This window comes from Polyodon spathula, chromosome 15 (assembly GCF_017654505.1).
Source record: "Polyodon spathula isolate WHYD16114869_AA chromosome 15, ASM1765450v1, whole genome shotgun sequence".
NCBI lineage: Eukaryota > Metazoa > Chordata > Actinopteri > Acipenseriformes > Polyodontidae > Polyodon > Polyodon spathula.
This window is the reverse complement of record NC_054548.1, coordinates 32,188,915-32,206,535: the sequence shown is the minus strand read 5'-3', so window position 1 is coordinate 32,206,535 and position 17,621 is coordinate 32,188,915. Positions and strand designations below refer to the sequence as shown.

Here is a 17,621-nt window from a genome sequence, read left to right as displayed (position 1 = left end):
AATCTCTGAAATAGGCTTTCGCTAAGTTTGTTATTTTCCTCAGTACACTGAAAAAATCAAATGGTGCCCAAAGAAGCTCATGTTGTTCTGAACAGTATATATTAGCTAAATCCTGAAATGTCACATGCAGCTCCTTCCTCTCCTTTTTAGCTGTTTGAATTTTCTGCCAGTTCACACTGACGTGCTGTAAGCATCCTGGGAAACCTGGAATACTGGCTTTCTGTATTGAAGTGTCAATGAAGCAGTTCTTCAATAGGTAAGCTGACAATCTGAGCAACAATGCTAAAAAAAATCTTCCTGGATCACTTGAAAAATGTTTGCATTTTGGCTGCCCCGACTTTTACAGACAGTAGCTGATAACCTTGCTAGTCATTGTTATAAGTTCTACTCTGGCTGTGAACTGAGGCCAGCAAGTGTTCTTTTGTCATCTCGTGCCACTTTCCTAACATGAAGCCTAGTCAATCAGACTGTCATTATGGCATTTTGCGTAGGTTACTCATTAATTCATTTTTATATGCTATGGTAACATTACTGTAATAGAACTATTATTATTATTATTATTATTATTATTATTATTATTTATTTATTTGTTTATTATTTATAAAAATAATTTTAATTTCTCTTGAAAAAGAGAAGAAAAATAATTACACATTAGTGGAGGACAAATTATTATTATTATTATTATGGAGACAACATCATTATAATAACTACTGCTTGAATAGCATATTTGTAGACTAGATATTTTTTAGATTTTATTTTACCTATATTTATCCTTTTATTAAATTGACTGAGGTCAGGACCACAGGTCTTGAAAACACATTTTTTAATGAAGTTTTTCAAGCAAAGTAAAATTGTTTATAATTGCAAAATGCATGTCTCACATTATGACGGTTACACTATGACACTGGATCTTTCAAGTGTGACTAGTGATCTCAGTTAAATAATAATAATAATATAATAATAATAATAATAATAATAATAATCTTTATTTTTATATAGCACCTTTCATAGTGGAAAACCATCACAAAGTGCTTTACAGGAGACTAGGATGTGTAAACTATGCATCAGCTGCAGAGTCACTTACAAGAACGTCTCACCCAAAAGACGGAGCACAAGGAAGTTAAGTGGCTTGCTCGAGATCACACAATGAGTCTGTGGCTGAGCTGGGATTTGAACCGGGGACCTCCTAGTTACAAGCCTGTTTCTTTAACCACTGGACCAGTATAAGCTGTAGTAATGCAGCAGCTACACACAAGTAGTTCCCGAGAAACCTTGGCAGTCAAACGTTAGTTTTAGATCATGGCAATTCAACACATACCCCGATTCATTCACGACTGGGGCCTGGTCAAAGCCCTTCTCTTTGAGAATCTCAATTGTTCTCTGGCAGGTGACAGAGGGCAGCACAGTTAGAGGCGCAGAGAGGTTCAGCTCCTGGATTTTTAAGTTCCACCACCTACAGGATCAGGAGACAGAGCTGCTCAGAGATATGTTGTATTATACAATTGTGTGATACAGGATTTTACGTGAATATTTTGTGTATTTTGTATTATATATATATATATATATATATATATATATATATATATATATATATATATATATATATATATATATATATATATAATATATAATATTTTCATCACTTGTTTTTAAAATGAGTCTCAGGGGCATAAAGAAAGAGAAATAACATTTTTCATAACGGTTTGAAACATGAAGCAAAACAAATACTGGTAATGAAAAAAAATAAGAGTAGGGGTAGTAATTCATAATCCCAGTGCTCTAAAAGTGGATGCTCTTTACCAGGGCTTTTTCACCATGACATCTTCCTCCTTCAGGAACCCCTTCTGGATCATCCACTTGTCATTCAAGAACTTAGACCTTTAAAAAGCAATTGAACACCTGTGTGTCAATACAATGGAAAAACTAACTCACCATAGCACACATGCTCAGAATAGAATAGCATTCTTTATAGAATAGCAATCTTTTATAGAATAGCATTCTAATTGCCCATAAATCTTATATATATATATAAACAATGGATTGTGACAAATGTATGTATAGCATAAGTACCTTCACAAAAACTGATAGGAATGCATCCCCTTAGGAATAACTGTGGAACATCTCACAACTTTAAAAACATGGCCATACAATATTATTTCCCATTGTATAAAAGAAACTCTTCAAGCCCCGTGGGTCCAGCCTCACTCACATGTAGTTGCGGATGGAATCAGGCAGGATGACTACGCAGCGCTGGCCTTCCTCCAGCTCCTGTGCTGCTTTCACTGCTGCAGCCATGGCAGTCCCAGAACTACCTCCTGCACAGGAACAGGACATTGACATTACTATGCCCGTCCTTGAAAGGTGTGTAATGGGTAACTTAGCTAGTGACAACAATTTAATTACAGCACTGCTATTATCCTAGTGGCTTTAAAACAGTACAAAATACCAAAACAAATAAACCTGCCATTAAGTTAACAGACTGCTTAGCTATTATTATTTTCACTGTTTGTTACTGGAAAAGTTACAACGGGAAATGGGACCAAAGTCAAAATATTAAAACATGAAATCCTTTACGAAAGACTAGGATACAGCATGGTGCGAATGACATTCTACTTGGATGTTCTGTTTTATCACAGAAAAATTATTACAGATTATACACTTTGTGGGAAATTTCATAAATTCCATGAATACAATATGGGCAACTGTGTAAACAAGGGAAACGTTAAGTTACCATCAAAACCCTGGTTCCCTGAAAGAATAAAATATAATAACAATATCTTGATTTTTATATAGAGCATTTCATAGTGGACCACCATCACAAAGCACTTTACAGAGGTAGGCTGTGATCTGTGCATTTATATGCAGTCATTTATAATAGGTTGATTTAACATCTCATCCGCAGGAGCACAAGGAGGTTAAGGGACTTACTCAGGGTTACACAGTGAGTCAGACAGTGGCAAAGGTGGGATTTGAACCAGTGACCATCAGTGGCAGAGGTGGGATTTGAATTGGTGACCTTCTGGTTACTAGCAATGGACTTTAACCTTTGGACCACACTGCCACACTGCCACACATTGTCTCAAGGGTATTTATCCTTAAAGACGCTGTAACCTGAATAGCTATAACAAAGACTGCTCGTCGGAGCCTGTGACGCAGTCATGCCCGCCCCCGAGGGCATAAATAGACTGCAAGCACAGATCAAATTTTTTCCTTCAAGACTGCTGCAATCATAGACACAGCGACCTTGAAGGTTAATGGTTATATTTATTTTTCAGGAAACCAGGGTTATGATAATAACCCAACGTTCCCTACCAAGTACGAAATGTAACCACTCCCTCATGGGTAGAAATACCAAAGCTGTCGCAAGGCAATTATTGCAGACAACTGGAATGCCACAAGCTCGGCCAAGGCCACCTTGCGCGTTACCATGAGGAACTGCAGTACTAAAAGCTAGGACTAAAAATCAAGGGAGAACTCACCTCAATGTTTTTGTTTGAAGGGTCGACCCAGAAGCCACCCTCAAAAAAAACTGGGTTTTGTAGATCTATGACATTCAGCCGATAGAACCACGTAAAGGTATGGGGAGTGGTCCACAATGCTGCATTGCAAATGCCCTGATAGATGCACCCTGGAACAAAGCCCGTGAAGTTGCCATGCCCCTGGTGGACTGGGCAGTGAGCTTTTCTGGAGGGGGCAAGCTGGCTCACTCATAGGCAGTCTTCATCTGTCATCCATTTGGATAGTCTCTGCTTAGACAGGGCTTTACCATGGGACTTAGCCCCATAACAGCAAAAAAATAGTTCAGACTGCCTCCAATGGACAAAAGTGTATGGAGCTGCCACTCCTACCGTCTGAAAAGGAGGCGGATGAACTCTTAGCGGTCCATTTATTCAGTGCTCGTCATGCACGTCAGGTCCAATTTATTTTCACAAGTGCTGTTTCAATTTTTTTTTTTCCCCAGAGAAAACAGGTTCAAAGGGCACTGAATAGCTAAAAAACACTCAGTACTGTATCTCCAGCCAAGCCCCACCCTTTGTTTGCTGTATTTTTCACATACCTCTTTATAGTCATACATACTGATACATCTTCTCCCGATCACTCCTTTTATCACCAAACTCCTCAATAATGCAATCCAAGTCATTATTGTGTTACTATAACATCTCACAAACCTCTGCCAATGTCTCTGATATTCTTTGACTGCTGGATAATCAATTTTAACATGGAAAGCTGAAATCGCTGCCAAATAGACCTTTAGTGTAGAGGGGGATTCCCCTTATCAACAGGTCCTGCAAAAAATGTAGTATAACTGCCATGGGACATATCGTGGGGTCAAAGCCCTTAGGCAAGCACCTCGTCTGGAAAACGCCCCATTTATACCCAGGGAACGTGTGGATGCTGCTCTGGCATTCGACAGGGTGTCAATAACCCTGTTGGAATGTCCTGGAAGGCTCAAATGTTGCTGTTCAAGGGCCAGACTCTGAGCCGCAGGCTTGATGGGTTTGGTGCCACTAGCATGCGTCTCCCCTGAACCTCCTGTAAAAAATATGCAAGGCTAGAAACACTGCCTGTAGCTCCAAAATATTGATATGGAGACCCTGCGCTCCCGTGCCATTCCACACAGCGCCCCAGCAGAGGCTGTACAGGCCCATGATGATAACTTTCGTCTGGTGAGACACTGCCCAGTGCTCTACCTAAGTGCAGGTGGGAAGGCTGTGTCCACCAAGAAAACGACTTCAGACGTTGACGAGACACTGTCACCAGGCAGCCATGGTTCAATGCAGGGTAAAAAACCGTGTTGTCGAACCAGGCTTTGAGAGGGTGCTGAAAAGCTATAGAGAAGCGGCCATTCAGTATACGGAAATAGGCATCTTTGAGGTCCACCTTGGTGAACCAATTGCCTGGCCTGAATGACTGCAACTTAGCTGTTGCATCGTTACATTTTGAACCTCCTTCGGCTCAGAACAGGTTGACTTGCTTGAGGCCGAGGACTGGTCTGAGGTCACCATCCAGCTTGGGTATGCAGTAAAACCCGCCCTCCAATTGTATGGGATGTACCATATGAATAGCCTATTCTTGCAGCAGAGTTGCTTACTTCCCGAGATGCCACAGCGGTGTCCTGTGGGTTCGTGACTGATGCTGCAGTCATGCCCCGAAAAGGAGGGGAACCATGATTAATTCTCAAACTGAACGCAGTTGGGATTCAAGGAAACACATGTACATGGATTAGGGAGTGGTTAACATGTAGAAAACAGAAAGTACTGATTAGAGGAAAAACCTCAGAATGGAGTGTGGTAACCAGCGGTGTACCACAGGGATCAGTATTAGGTCCTCTGCTATTCCTAATCTACATTAATGATTTAGATTCTGATATAGTAAGCAAACTTGTTAAATTTGCAGACGACACAAAAGTAGGAGGAGTGGCAAACACTGTTGCAGCAGCAAAGGTCATTCAAAATGATCTAGACAAGATTCAGAACTGGGCAGACACATGGCAAATGACATTTAATAGAGAAAAGTGTAAGGTACTGCACGCAGGAAATAAAAATGTACATTATAAATATCATATGAGAGATACTGAAATTGGAGAAGGAATCTATGAAAAAGACCTAGGAGTTTTTGTTGACTCAGAAATGTCTTCATCTAGACAATGTGGGGAAGCTATAAAAAAGGCTAACAAGATGCTCGGATACATTGTGAAAAGTGTTGAATTTAAATCAAGGGAAGTAATGTTAAAACTGTACAATGCACTAGTAAGACCTCATCTTGAATATTGTGTTCAGTTCTGGTCACCTCGCTATAAAAAAGATATTGCTGCTCTAGAAAGATTACAAAGAAGAGCGACCAGAATTATTCCGGGCTTAAAAGGCATGTCATATGCAGACAGGCTAAAATAATTGAATCTGTTCAGTCTTGAACAAAGAAGACTACGTGGCGACCTAATTCAAGCATTCAAAATTCTAAAAGGTATTAACAATGTCGACCCAAGGGACTTTTTCAGCCTGAAAAAAGAAACAAGGACCAGGGGTCACAAATGGAGTTTAGAAAAAGGGGCATTCAGAACAGAAAATAGGAGACACTTTTTTACACAGAGAATTGTGAGGATCTGGAATTCACTCCCCAGTAATGTTGTTGAAGCTGACACCCTGGGATCCTTCAAGAAACTACTTGATGAGATTTTGGGATCAATAAGCTACTAACAACCAAACGAGCAAGATGGGCCGAATGGCCTCCTCTCGTTTGTAAACTTTCTTATGTTCTTATATCCCCTACACCCCCACTGCCACTCTAGGCAAAGCCCCAGCCGAGGCTGGATGCATCTGCTCAAGCAGCAACGCTGTTGTGTAACAGGGTGGGAGCTGCAGAACCTGTATAAAGTACGTACTGTAACAGGCTGGTGCAGTATACAGTACTTGTGTTGTCTGAGACAGCAGGTTTTTGTTACAAGCAGCAATGCCGGCCGCGATACAGTATGTTACATGCAAAGTACTGTAAAATAGATAAAAACAGCGCAAGTCAAGACTCAAAATTGGTCCTCTGGTCCTGGACCAGGGATGATATCACTGTTCTGAACCAAAATTCCACCTTTGAATAGAGTCTGAATGTGATGAACCGATCGGTTCACAGCCACATGGTGCCTGAGCACTAGTGTTGTGCTGTACAGTACCATGCAAGGCATGGTTCCATGAGTGTTCTAGTCGGTGGTGGTACACTCAGTCCGATAACTTCGGTGCGGTTCGGTGGTACACTCTGTGTGGTACACTTGGTAACAGTGCTATTTGGGTACCTCAGTGCAGTAACCTTGTTCGCTGTTCGTTACCTATACCGGGTCAGGAAAGGAGCAGGTATGTGACCTACAGTTACTGCAGAAGCAATATACAGGGGTGCCCAACTATACAGCTTTAGGCAAACCAACACAGCCCTAAGACTGGGGAAAGCCCGCTGTCAGAGTCGTGACAGCCTTCGCAATGGTACTGCATGCAGAGACCAAGGCGGCACGAACCACTGCGGGAAAGATTGCAAGCAATCAGACCCAACGCAGGGCTAACCTAGCGACTGTGTAGTGAATCAGTGTGGTAACCTCGTTCATTGTACAGAATTTGTATCGGCAGGAATGGGGTAGGTCTGGAACTACAGTTACCACAGCAGCAATCTATAGATCTTCGTTAATCCAACAGTCCAAAAACTGAACCTACTACAGTGCCGTGAAAAAGTATTTGCCCCGTCTGATTTTCTGCATTTTTGCATATTTTTGACACTGAATGTTATCAGATCTTCAACCAAAATCTAATATTAGATAAAAAGGACCCTGAGTGAACAAATAACACAACATGTTGATACTTATTTCATTTATTTATTAAAGAAAGTTTGAAAAAGTAATTGCCCCCTTAGACTCATTAACTGGTTACACCACCTTTAGCAGCAATAACTGCAACCAAATGTTTCCTGTAGTTACTGATCAGTCTCTCACAGTACCGTGGATGAATTTTGGCCCACTCCTTCATGCAGAACTGCCTCAACTCAGTGACATTTGTGGGTTTTCGAGCATAAACTGCTCGTTTCAGGTCCTGCCACACCATCTCAATGGGGTTTAGGTCCGGACTTTGACTAGGCCATTCCAAAACTTTAACTTCTTGTTCTTCAACCATTCTGATGTAGACTTGCTTGTGTGTTTCGGATCATTGTCTGCTGCATGACCCAACTGCACTTCAGCTTCAGCTCACGGACGATGGCCTGACATTCTCCTGTAGAATTATCTGATGCAGAGCAGAATTCATGGTTCCTTCAATGATGGCAAGTCGTCCAGGTCCTGATGCAGCAAAGTATCCCCAAATCATGACACTACCACCACCATGCCTGACCGTTGGTATGAGGTTCTTACTGTGGAATGCAGCGTTTGGTTTTCGCCAGACATAACGGAGCCCATGTTGGCCAAAAAGTTCCACTTTTGACTCATCTGTCCATAGAACACTGTTCCAGAACTCTTGAGGATCATCCAGGTGCTTTTTTGCAAACTTGAGACAAGCATTCATGTTCTTTTTAATGAGAAGTGGTTTCCACCTTGCTACTTTGCCATGAAACCCATTTTTGCCCAGTGTGTTTCTGATGGTGGCGTCATGAACACTGACCTTAGCTGAGGCGAGAGAGGCCTGAAGATCCCTGGATATTGTTCCAGGGTTCTTTGTGACTTCCTGGACGATTTTACGCTTTGCTCTTGGAGAAATTTTGGTAGGACGGCCACTCCTGGGAAGATTCGCTACTGTCCCAAACTTTCCCCATTTGGACAATATGGCTCTGACTGTGGTTTGGTGGAGCTCCAGAGCCTTAGAAATGGCTTTGTAACCCTTTCCAGACTGATAGGCATCAACAACTTTTTTTCCCGGAGGTTTTCGAGAATTTCTCTTCATTGTGGCATGATGTGCCTCTAGAACCTGCGTGCTGACAACTTCACTCTGATGGTAAGGGCCAAAGTTAGTCAGATTTATGTTGGGCAGGTCTGGCCCAAATCAGGCCTGATTGTTAACCAAAGTACTCAAACAGCTGACCCTAAACCCTTTAATTGGGTTGAGTTAACTAGGGGGGCAATAACTTTCACACCTGAAGATTGCATGTTTAATTACCTTGCACACCAAACAAGTGAAAGAAGCATCAAACTTTGGTGTCATTTTTTCTCTCAGACACCCTCTATATACTACTACAACCCACAAAAAGATCTGACCAAATTCAATGTGAAAAATATGCAGACAGGGGGCAAATACTTTTTCACTGCACTGTATTAGTACATTTGGCCCATCTTGCTCGTTTCGTTGTTAGTAGCTTATTGATCCCAGAATCTCATCAAGCAGCTTCTTGAAAGATCCCAGGATGTCAGCTTCAACAACATTACTGGGGAGTTGGTTCCAGACCCTCATGATTCTCTGTGTAAAAAAGTGCCTCCTATTTTCTGTTCTGAATGCCCCTTTGTCTAATCTCCACCCCTGGACCTTGTTTCTTTTTCCTGGTTGAAAAAGTGCCTTGGGTCGACGTTGTCAATACCTTTTAGAATTTTTAATGCTTGAATCAGATCGCCACGTAGTCTTCTTTGTTCAAGACTGAATAGATTCAGTAAATTCAATTATTTTATCCTGTCTGCATATGACATGCCTTTTAAACCTGTAATAATTCTGGTCGCTCTTCTTTGCAAACTTTCTAGAGCAGCAATATCTTTTCTATAGCGAGGTGACCAGAACTGAACACAATATTCAAGATGAGGTCTTACTAATGCATTGTGAAAGTTTTAACATTACTTCCCTTGATTTAAATTGGGGAGTTGGTTCCTTAAAAAAAGTGCCTCCTATTTTCTGTTCTAAATGCCCCTTTATCTAACCTCCACTTGTGACCCCTGGTCCATGTTTCTTTTTTCAGATTGAAAAAGTCCCTTGGGTCGACATTGTCAATATCTTTTAGAATTTTGAATGCTTGAATCAGATCGCCACGTAGTCTTCTTTGTTCAAGACTGAATAGATTCAGTAAATTCAATTATTTTATCCTGTCTGCATATGACATGCCTTTTAAACCCAGAATAATTCTGGTCCCTCTTCTTTGCACTTTCATGGTTACATGGAACACACATGAAACCATATGTGCTCTATCCAAAAATGACCTTGCTGCGGCCTTTGACCTCTCTAAGGTCAAATATAAAACTATGTTATAATTCCTTACAGAGTGTAGGTTAATGGTTACTATGGAACACTGATAGGAACCAATATATGCTCTATCCAAAAATGACATTGACTGTGACCTTTGACCTCCCCTTAAGGTTAAATGTAAAACTAGTTTATAACTCCTTACAGTGTGTAGATAGGGACATGGTTACTATGGTTTTTAAAGTTATAAAGTATCGAGAGATAATGAACTAATGCAGTAGTTAAATTGAAACCGCTCCACAGAACCGATCCGTTGCTGACACTTCCTGCAATGCTACAGCTTGCCAAAATGTCCAACTGGTACTGAGCTTGAACGTTGTAAAAAAACTGCCTGGCAGTTCTAGTTATTATTACAAAGAATTTACCACAGTACACTTTTAGAAAGGCATTCAGGCAGGTGTCATGAGAGCTTACCCTCATAGCTCTCCGACCTAAACACCACCTGCTAATCATCTCCATGGAAGACAGAAGTTCTGTGGTGAGCATGCAGATAGATGGCATGTACCACACAATAGCATGTAGAGAGCATGTACCACACAGTAGCATGTAGAGAGCACTTACCACACAGTAGCCCCTCCTCCTTAATAAGCATGCGGGACATAGAGAAGGACTCCTCATCACTGCTCTTGTACCACTGATCCACCACCTACAGGGGGCACAGTACAGAGGTTAGCCCTGACAGTGCTGGGTTTAGTGGAAAACAACGCTCACATGCCAGTCAAGTTTAGGATTAATAAGGAATTTTTTGGTAAAACAAAAAAAAAAGTAGTTCAGTTCAGAATTTTCCCCTTTTCACTTCTTTGCATCCAATAAATTCAGAATTTTAGAAACTTGTTTCGGCACCAACCTGTTCACTAGAACGTAGTAAGCAGTATTTGACTTGTTTGTCTGCTTACCTCTGTTGCATTAACCGTTTGCGGTCCCTTTTTCCTCCGACATCATCAAAAAGAAGTCAAGCACAGGTCTCTAGCCGAGATAACCTTTCAATGGCCAAGTGGGACTGATAGGAGCCGAAAAATGGGGCGGATCTGAGCAATACACATAGCCCCTGCGCCACAGAGATAACACGGACATAAAACAAACAAGATAGCTGTTTCTGCATCCAGCGCTCAAAGAATATCACGGACATTTGCAGATTTTTTGAGATGCTATCGTAATAAAATAATGATTTGGATCACATTATTGAGGAGTTTCATGATAAAACAAGTGATCAGGAGATGATTTATCAGTATGCACGACTATGAAGAGTTATGTGATAAATACAATGAACAAGGGGTGGGACGGGGCTGGAGATGCAGTGCTGAGTGTCCTGTTGATATGCAGTGCCTTTTAAATCTGTTTTACTTTGAATAAAATTACCTTTAAACAGCGCGTGTAAAATAAACAGCACCTGTGAACATAAATTGGACCTGACGTGCCTGACAGGTGCTAAATTAATGGACCGCTAAGGGTTAAATGGTAAGGCCCAATAAAATGGTGTTTCTCTTACCTGGGAATTCTGCTGTCCTGATTGATTATAGCGAGGGGTCTAGCTAAATTGCGGTAAATTTACGTATTTTTCACGGGTAGGTTGCGGAATAAAATTAGGATTTCACGGACCTGTTTAAACATTAAATAAACTCAAGTAGACAGAACACTATAAAGTCTAAAAAATGGTGGTACTTGCTTCCTTACTAAAACAGAGTACTGCCACTTGTTAAAGGCAAGCATGCAGCATCCCCCTGCAGTTGACTTGCTCATACATTGAGACTGCACGTCTGCATCCACTGAATTGGTATGAAGCGTATGGCAAAGCTTTGTCAAATTATACAGATGTGGAAATCGATTAGAAACAGCCACAAGACTCATTACCCAAGGGCATCTGGCATACTTTAATAAAGGCAGCGAATGCAGCACATTCGTTGTCATGTTATTTGTCCCATCCAATAATTTATTTTATTAGTACCGAGTCAAAACAAAGAAAACGTGGCTATTCGGGTCTACAATTCTAACTGCAAAAAAGTAAGCAACAGGTTGAAGGGAGGTGGCTGTGCTAGATCGTTTTACTACTGATTTAACTTGCAAACAGGAAAACTTTTTGTCTTTCCAGTTTGGTTTTTGAAAGCTGTTTATTTTACATTCTGTTTAGCAGCCTTTGTAGTAGCCTTTGTTTAATGTGTAATTCTGAAGCTAAATAGCGAGCGATCGTATTTTCTCCAGAGTGATACATTAAGATATGCAAAACAATTAGCTCAATTTGCATGTACAGTTTCTTTGGGAAATATCGGGAAACTATCATCAGACGAAATATACTTTCCTTTCTTTGTCGTCCATTTAGAATATTTTACCTCCAATGCTGAAAACTAAACTTTAGCAACCAAAATGCAGCACCAACTTTGCCCCGCCCCCAGCTGCACATTACTGGCCACAAAAAAGCAGTAAAGACGCACTGATAGGCTGATTTAAACTTTGTTATCATTTGAAAAGTAAACATTAACGGCTTTTGGTAATTTTTTTTTTGTAAATGTTATTTGTGGACGTTTTTTGTTTGGTTGTTTTTTGCTTACGAGCAATGCACACAGGACAGTGAAGGAATAAAGGGCTATCTACAGAAGGACTTGTATCGCTTGCGTTGTGCAGTAGTTAGTTCATTTAAACAAGTTTTTTTTTCCCTCTCCGTACTTGTTTGTATGCATTGGCCCCTAAAAGAGGTGAATTTCACAGTGACGCCTCAATTTCAATGCGTGAAATTTTATCTAATTCTGTGCAACAACAAAGCAGCGATGTCCCGGTGGAAAAGAACATTAAAACATCAAAGGACAGGGAGTTTAAAGTGGCAAGATATACAAATAAGTAACCTCATGAAAGCAGCCAATCAGCAGAGTGTAAAAGACTATAACAATAAAAGCGGAATGTAACTGTCACAGAGACGGCCGAAGTGGGCGGCGTCAGAACCAGGAAAGGTAAGGCAATACACAAACCACAGGACGGATGAAATGAAATGAAATGATGATGGCGCTTGCTTGCGCCGGTTTATTGCAAAATAAAAGGGTTGAACAAACAAACAGAAAAAGGACACGGCACTGGTAGCCAAAATAAAACAGACAAACAAAAAAACGGACTAATACTTAACAAAACGGTGGACGCACAGACACTGACAAACACGGTGAGCGGATACTTTCCCCTATTATTATTACTGCTACTGCTACTGCTACTGCTTATTTTCTCCGTCTCCAATCCCGTTCTCCGCTCACCGAACACCCAACCACCAGTATGTGCCAACGTGCATCTATATATACTATTGTGCTGGGATTCAATTACCAATTAATTATTCACTTGAATCCCAGCACGTGAATTAATAAAGTGCAATTCCCCGTGCTCACATATTACTACATTTTACTTGCACGTGAAGTGCTGTGCAATCCTCGTGCCTAAATACAAATATACATTTTAAACACTCGTGTTACACAGACCCGTTTATATCCCGTGTACCAATGTCTATACACCAACATTTAAACACACCACACGCAACACATAACAGATAATATACACAGGGGCGGGCACTTTGTTACATATACCCCCTCCTGTGCAAAGCACACATGGCCTCAATGGCCACCTCCCCCCTTAAAAGCCCAAAAGTCCCGCCCAAAGTCCTTGGCCAGGACCAGAGGCTTCCAGGGGCCCACAGGTCGTAATGCTGTCAGCAGGGTAGCATTCTCCTGCCAGGGTAGTCCTAGCAGCGGAAAGGCTGCTTGGGGTGTGGTCTCCTGACCTTCCCCCTCCTTCGGCGCCGGCAGCTCCCCTTGGTGGGGCTTCAACCACCGTTCTTCCTGCAGGGAAGAAACTGCAGAGGGAGCAGGTCTCCGGACCTCCCCCACGATCTCCGGCGGAGAAACTGCTGCTGGGGTTGGCGGTCTCCAGACCTCCTCCCCCTTCTCCGGCAGCGAAACTGCTGCTGGGGTTGGCGGTCTCCAGACCTCCTCCCCCTCCTCCGGCAGCGAAACTGCTGCTGGGGTTGGCGGTCTTCCTCCGGCAGCGAAACTGCTGCTGGGGTTGGCGGTCTCCAGACCTCCCCCCCCTTCTCCGGCAGCGAAACTGCTGCTGGGGTTGGCGGTCTCCAGACCTCCTCCCCCTTCTCCGGCAGCGAAACTGCTGCTGGGGTTGGCGGTCTCCAGACCTCCTCCCCCTTCTTCGTGGCCGGCAGCTCCCCTTCGTGGGGTTCCGGCCACAGTACTTCCGGCTGTGATGCGGAGCGGCGGGCAACCCCAGGCGATGCAGAGCGGCGGGCAACCCCAGGCGATGCAGAGCGGCGGGCAACCCCAGGCGATGCAGAGCGGCGGGCAACCCCAGGCGATGCAGAGCGGCGGGCAACCCCAGGCGATGCAGAGCGGCGGGCAACCCCAGGCGATGCAGAGCGGCGGGCAACCCCAGGCGATGCAGAGCGGCGGGCAACCCCAGGCGATGCAGAGGCATCCTTGGGCGAAGCGAGGCTGGCATCCTTGGGCGAAGCGAGGCTGGCATCCTTGGGCGAAGCGAGGCTGGCATCCTTGGGCGAAGCGAGGCTGGCATCCTTGGGCGAAGCGAGGCTGGCATCCTTGGGCGAAGCGAGGCTGGCATCCTTGGGCGAAGCGAGGCTGGCATCCTTGGGCGAAGCGAGGCTGGCAGTCAGGACAAGCTGGGGTGCGGGTGTTGGCCCTCTTTTCGGCCACTGCAGCCGGGAGGTTCTTCCCCGTGCTTCCCTCAGCAGCCTATGCAAGGGCTGCTGAGGACCGCCAGCATCTAGTCCTGGCCCTTGTGGTGCAGGGAGAGGCAGCTCCTGCTCCTCTCCCCCTGATGGAGGTGGAGGCAGAGGAAGCTCCAGCTCCTCTCCTCGTGATGGTGGGGGAAGTGATACCAGCAGGCATTCACCCTCTGCTGGTGGGGGAAGTGATACCAGCAGGCATTCACCCTCTGCTGGTGGAAAAGTGATACCAGCAGGCATTCACCCTCTGCTGGTGGACAGGGACCCAGCAGGCATTCACCCTCTGCTGGTGGACAGGGACCCAGCAGGCATTCACCCTCTGCTGGTGGGGGAAGTGACCAGCAGGCATTCACCCTCTGCTGGTGGGGGAAGGGACCCAGCAGGCATTCACCCTCTGCTGGTGGACAGGGACCCAGCAGGCATTCACCCTCTGCTGGACAGGGACCCAGCAGGCATTCACCCTCTGCTGGTGGCGGAGGCAGAGGCAGCTCCTGCTGCTCTGCCCCTGGTTTGTTCATGTGGCGGAGGCAGAGGCAGCTCCTGCTGCTCTCCCCCTGCCGGTGGAGGTGGCGGAGGCAGAGGCAGCTCCTGCTGCTCTCCCCCTGCCGGTGGAGGTGGCGGAGGCAGAGGCAGCTCCTGCTGCTCTCCCCCTCCCGGTGGAGGTGGCGGAGGCAGAGGCAGCTCCTGCTGCTCTGCTCCTGCCGGTGGAGGTGGCGGAGGCAGAGGCAGCTCCTGCTGCTCTCCCCCTGCCGGTGGAGGTGGCGGAGGCAGAGGCAGCTCCTGCTGCTCTCCCCCTGCCGGTGGAGGTGGCGGAGGCAGAGGCAGCTCCTGCTGCTCTCCTCATCGAATGGTGGAGGTGGGGAGGCAGAGGCAGCTCCTGCTGCTCTCCCCCTGCCGGTGGAGGTGGCGGAGGCAGAGGCAGCTCCTGCTGCTCTCCCTCACTTGCAGGGGACTGGTGCGGCTCTTCCTCCCTTGCAGGAGACTGGTGCGGCTGTGGAGACAGCGGTGGGACCTCTGCCTTCCTCTTCCCCTTTCCCCTTCTCTGCCACCTCCTCACCTTCCTCTCCTGCGGCAGTTCCTCCTCTCCTTCCTGGTAGGGGCAGCGCACCACCGGGTGCCCAAACTCCCCACAGGCAAGGCACCAGCCCTGGTCCTCCAGACCACCGAGGAACTCCTCCAGGTCCTGGCAGCCATCTCTCCAGTCCCAGCCTTCCATGTTTTTTTTTTTTTTTTTTTTTTTTGTTGTTGCTGTGGTTTTTTTTTTTTTTTTTTTTTGACAAAACACCTCTCCTGGTCTGACGCTTGGAGGCGCTGTTATCCCACGCAGGACACCACGTGTCACAGAGACGGCCGAAGTGGGCGGCGTCAGAACCAGGAAAGGTAAGGCAATACACAAAACACAGGACGGATGAAATGAAATGAAATGATGATGGCGCTTGCTTGCGCCGGTTTATTGCAAAATAAAAGGGTTGAACAAACAAACAGAAAAAGGACACGGCACTGGTAGCCAAAATAAAACAGACAAACAAAAAACGGACTAATACTTAACAAAACGGTGGACGCACAGACACTGACAAACACGGTGAGCGGATACTTTCCCCTATTATTATTACTGCTACTGCTACTGCTACTGCTTATTTTCTCCGTCTCCAATCCCGTTCTCCGCTCACCGAACACCCAACCACCAGTATGTGCCAACGTGCATCTATATATACTATTGTGCTGGGATTCAATTACCAATTAATTATTCACTTGAATCCCAGCACGTGAATCAATAAAGTGCAATTCCCCGTGCTCACATATTACTACATTTTACTTGCACGTGAAGTGCTGTGCAATCCTCGTGCCTAAATACACATATACATTCTTAAACACTCGTGTTACACAGACCCGTTTATATCCCGTGTACCAATGTCTATACACCAACATTTAAACACACCACAATAACAGATAATATACACAGGGGCGGGCACTTTGTTACAGTAACATTTTGCGCTCCACATCGAATGATAAAAAAGGTGCTGTCACTGTGCTACAAAGCTGCAACTCTGGGACACTGCCTAAAAACGGAACCATGACGGGACTTTCCCTGAAAACGGACCCAAGACGAGAAAGCAAGCTGCAAGCAACGACCACAAGCAATGAGACCGAGGCCCGGCTGCAGGACTGCCTTAAAACTTACTGCGACTGTTATCAGGTAAACCCATCTGGGTCTGCTGTATACCTAAAACCACAGTATCCAAAAGAAACTGTGCCCTGCTACCTGCGAAGCTAATAGATTCAACGAAGAGGACAGAGCAGACGGGCGCAGTTGTGGATCCTCTACCGAGGACTGAAGACTTTGTTGCAGCTGTTTGTTGATTCTATCGAGAATTGAAAGCTGTGTTGCCGAGTGATCTAAAAGTGGGATTGAAGACTTTGTTGCTGAGAGGAGAGTTTGCATTGGACACTTCAACAGATTGAGTTTCCAAACCAGCGGACTAAAAGTCTAAGCTTCAAGGAACCACTGAGTATAATTCCAGTTGCATTTTCCTTTCATAGAACTAAATTAATTAACTGTAACAAATTCACATAGAATTGAACTGTTAATTATTTAGTTTGCACACTTTGCGGGTGATTATAACTTTTAGTGAAACTTGATGAAGTAAATAGAAGTAATCTACCTCATTGTTGTATGAAGAACTTCTTTAAAAGTAAAAACTTGCCATATACTTAATCTGTATAACATTAATAAGCTTAATGTTATATACTCTTAATGATTTAGATTCTGGTATAGTAAGCAAACTTGTTAAATTTGCAGACGACACAAAAGTAGGAGGAGTGGCAAACACTGTTGCAGCAGCAAAAGTCATTCAAAATGATCTAGACAAGATTCAGAACTGGGCAGACACATGGCAAATGACATTTAATAGAGAAAAGTGTAAGGTACTGCACGCAGGAAATAAAAATGTACATTATAAATATCATATGGGAGATACTGAAATTGGAGAAGGAATCTATGAAAAAGACCTAGGAGTTTTTGTAGATGTCTTCATCTAGACAATGTGGGGAAGCTATAAAAAAGGCTAACAAGATGCTCGGATACATTGTGAAAAGTGTTGAATTTAAATTAAGGGAAGTAATGTTAAAACTGTACAATGCACTAGTAAGACCTCATCTTGAATATTGTGTGCAGTTCTGGTCACCTCACTATAAAAAAGATATTGCTGCTCTAGAAA

The 17,621-nt window shown here is 44.2% G+C and overlaps 1 protein-coding gene across 1 annotated transcript in view; it reads right to left on the bottom strand.

Annotated features, from left to right (window-relative positions):
- The window catches only part of LOC121327900 (cystathionine beta-synthase-like protein), a 120,756-nt gene that overhangs the window by 37,091 nt on the left and 66,044 nt on the right, over window positions 1-17,621 (bottom strand). The window contains exons 10-13 of the mRNA XM_041272224.1: window positions 10,245-10,329; window positions 2,210-2,315; window positions 1,801-1,878; window positions 1,319-1,453 (exon numbers count right to left, since the gene is read on the bottom strand). Of these exons, the coding sequence (XP_041128158.1) occupies window positions 1,319-1,453; window positions 1,801-1,878; window positions 2,210-2,315; window positions 10,245-10,329 (404 nt within the window). The remainder of the gene's footprint in view (window positions 1-1,318; window positions 1,454-1,800; window positions 1,879-2,209; window positions 2,316-10,244; window positions 10,330-17,621) is intronic.